This window comes from Arachis ipaensis, chromosome B05, assembly GCF_000816755.2.
Source record: "Arachis ipaensis cultivar K30076 chromosome B05, Araip1.1, whole genome shotgun sequence".
In the NCBI taxonomy this organism is placed as follows: Eukaryota; Viridiplantae; Streptophyta; class Magnoliopsida; order Fabales; family Fabaceae; genus Arachis; species Arachis ipaensis.
In genome coordinates this window covers 144,067,746-144,071,042 of record NC_029789.2, presented here as the reverse complement: position 1 = coordinate 144,071,042, position 3,297 = coordinate 144,067,746, and the positions used below count along the sequence as shown (strand labels likewise).

Sequence of the window (3,297 nt, the reverse complement as noted above, 5' to 3'; positions counted from 1 at the left end):
ATCTAAATTTACTGTTATATTTATATCTATTGTGGTCCTTTTAGATTTTAAAAGTTATTTTACCAAACACGTTGTTGCGTGGGCTTACCAAATATAGGTGTTGCAGCTTTTAAAAAGATGTCTTTCAAAAGACAACTTTGGTAAGCTACTTTTGAAAAGTAAAAGTTTTACCAAACCAAGCTTGAGTATTTCAAGAAGGTTGAGGTGCATCCATCATAGTTTTTATTAGAAACCTACTTTTCAGGACTAGAAAACACACCCATATGGTATTCTGAGTCTCTGGTCATTTTTTGGTTGAGTTCATTGATCTCTTGACTTAGTCCCACATTTGTTACTAGTTTATGCCTTAAAATGTGACAAAGGGTTTTTAAAAGACGGAAAACAATGCCCATGACCCTGTATATAATGATCTACTAGTTTGTGGTGAAGAAAAAGTTTCCTATATGTATAATATATGAAGGAAAAAGTTTCACTTTCTTAAGTATTCCCTTCTTTCTTCTCTAGAAACAATTCAACATCACAAATGCTGTCTTTATTATTTGTTTTCCTTAACAAGAAAACGATCCATGTGGGCTCTTGTTATGCCACAATGGTGCACTTATTTCTTATTAGCCATTTAGAAATGGCTGAATATTACTTGTTTTTTCTTTCCACAGATATAGAACAATAAATGCAGGGAAGTTCCCGACAACAAAGGATGTTCAAAGGCAAGTTGGTGGTGGTTTTTATTTTGTACGGGAAATCATACAGGAACTGGAATACAAATCTAGAACGAATTCTTCCAAAGAAATGGATGAGAATCTGTTGGAACAGAAGAAATTCAATGAGAGTAAACTCCAAATCACTGTAGCCCGGAAGGTTTCATCAGATAATACTGGGAGTGCAAAAGAAAGGACAGCCCAAGATGATTCTCAGTCAATAGGTTTAGATGAACGGGAGATTATTAATGCTGGTTGTGATCATCTTAAAGTAAATAGACAGTCACGGACATCATATGAAGCTGAAATTATCCATGCACCAGTAAGCATTGAACTTTATTGTGTAGGTGTAAATGTGATGAAAAATGATAAGCCAAAAAGGAAAATTGGCATTACAATTCATAGTTTTTCTTTTTTTCACCATCCACCCTCCCCCCAAAATAATAACTGTATGCCTTGCTTTGATGTCTAATTGCTGAACTGTACCTTTTTGTTATCTTTTTGGTTCTAGTGTATATTATAAATTGTCAAGGCTTCAAAGAACGACACTGCATTATCTGTGTAACTTTTGTCCTTGTCCTGATATTAATATAGATAGTGCATTCTGCATGATTTTGAATAACCTTATTAATAGTAAATCTGTTCTATTATGAACTCAAATTCTTTTAGGTTGTTAGTTACACCTTTTGATGTTTCTGGCTTCCTGTGTTCTTTTCTTGTTTTTTTTTTAAATAATTCATACTATTAATTGAATCAGTGTTTTATTGTTATTTGAAAAAAGAAGGGGGAGGGGGATCTTTTCATATTATTACAAATTTTCCTTCTGCATTGTTTCAGGATGCACCAACAAGCCAGCTGCTACAAGAGAGACGAAAAAGTCCTTCTAGTCCTTCAAGTGATAACAATGGTAATGTGTATGACAAAGCTGAAGGCCATGTATCTGAATTTGTTGAAACGGAAAATCATCAAGTAGTGGAGGAAAGATGCATTGGGAAAGAAGGTTATGAGAAAAGGGGGAAAGCTCCCTCGGGAGACATTTATGGAGAGACTTCCCATTCAACCCTCCAGGTACCAAAAGATGTAAGGTCTGGGAATGATATGCCTAGTTATTCTTCTGCTTCTGTTACACCAGAGAGGCACCAGCTAAATGAAGAAACAGAAGATGTTTCTGCCTCATCTGTTAAAAAATCTAGCAGTAGTCACAGCAAAGCTCGGAGCCATGATTCTGAGTTTGTTGATATGGAAAAGCATCCAATCCTTGAAGAGAAAAGCTTTAGGAAAGCAGGTTATGAAACAAAAGAGCAAAGTGCTGTAAAAGATGACCTTGGCATTCCAAATCATAAATTGGAGCAATCTCAAGGGTCTTCAGAATTTAATGAGTCGAAAATGTAAGTTTTCTTATTTTGTTGGATATATAGAATTTTTTGTTGCAGCTAGGACAATATTATTTTTACTTGCTAATATGTCTTGTGAAGTACCAGTACCAATGCATGTCATTGGTATGATATAGAACTAGGTGGTGTGGATATGTAGTTCAACAAAGTTAAATGTTCCAAGTATATTCTGTGTTGGTGATTAAAAGATAGTGCAGATTCTAAATTGAACAGAAAGTTTAATTAATGATGTGGAGAAGTAATTTGCACAAATGAACATAAAATTAATGTATATTGAGATAAAATAATACCATGATAGAATACGGCCACTCGTACAAACACTGATATACACATACTGTTTTATATACTTGAAAGAATAATTCTGGGCAGGAGTAACATGACAAAGAAGTATGTTACTTCCTGGTAATATTCTAAAATGATAACATTTTGTGACTTGCAATCAAGTTTACATGAAAGCATTAGTTTATATTTGCAAAAAGGTAAGAGTCCTGAAATATAGAATGGGTAAAAGAGGTAAACAATGTTAGTAGTGCCACTTTGGAATCTGAATATATCTGTAGTATAGTTTTGCACTTTTGCTTTATTTTAGTCTTTGAACAATTGTTTATATTTTACCTGAAATATGCAGTAATGATCCAAAAAACATGCTGTTGCTGTATGAAATTTTGCTACTTTTTCTTCTTTTTGTTAGATCGGTTAATTTTTTTTTCTTTTAATTTCTGTATTCTTTACAAAAGCATTCTATAGGTATTATTAAGTTTGCTTATGTTTTCCATATGGCGAACAGCAACTCTGATAATCGGGAGACCAGTGGTGTATTGGCTTCAAAGAAGCCAACTTTGTGGGGAAACCTGAAGTCTCTTGCAAATGGCATAATAAATATCTGGAAAAAATTCTAAGGTAAAATTGTGCAACTTGCATGAACTTAAATATTTTTGTACACCTATGACAGTATGTTTAGGGTTATAAGATGCATGGCCCATTTTGATCAATGATTATCCGGCACTTGCAAATTCTATTCTCTGTTTTTTGCTATTCATCACCATACCATTTCCATAGGTTTAGCAGCTATCTTTCTTTCAATGTTCCAGCTGGCTGCTCATTTTTTATTGGAAAACATATCCATATGATTCCAATTCTATTATTGCATTGGCTTATCTTCAGGAAGAGAAAAGAGGGAGGGGAGAGACAGCCGGGGGAGAGAA

General features: G+C 34.1%; 1 protein-coding gene across 9 annotated transcripts in view; it reads left to right on the top strand.

Moving 5' to 3' along the window:
* The window catches only part of LOC107644653, a 6,448-nt gene that overhangs the window by 1,420 nt on the left and 1,731 nt on the right, over positions 1-3,297 (top strand). For 4 of the 9 annotated variants that reach the window (XM_016348562.2, XM_021103134.1, XM_021103132.1 and 1 more), the window contains exons 3-5: positions 657-1,020; positions 1,536-2,086; positions 2,880-2,992. In XM_016348562.2, coding sequence (XP_016204048.1) covers positions 657-1,020; positions 1,536-2,086; positions 2,880-2,991 — 1,027 coding nt within the window. In that variant the 3' untranslated portion in view covers position 2,992. Of the gene's footprint in view, positions 1-656; positions 1,021-1,535; positions 2,087-2,879 lie in introns of all 9 variants that reach the window. The other 5 variants (XM_016348561.2, XM_021103136.1, XM_016348564.2 and 2 more) reach the window with 4 other exon arrangements.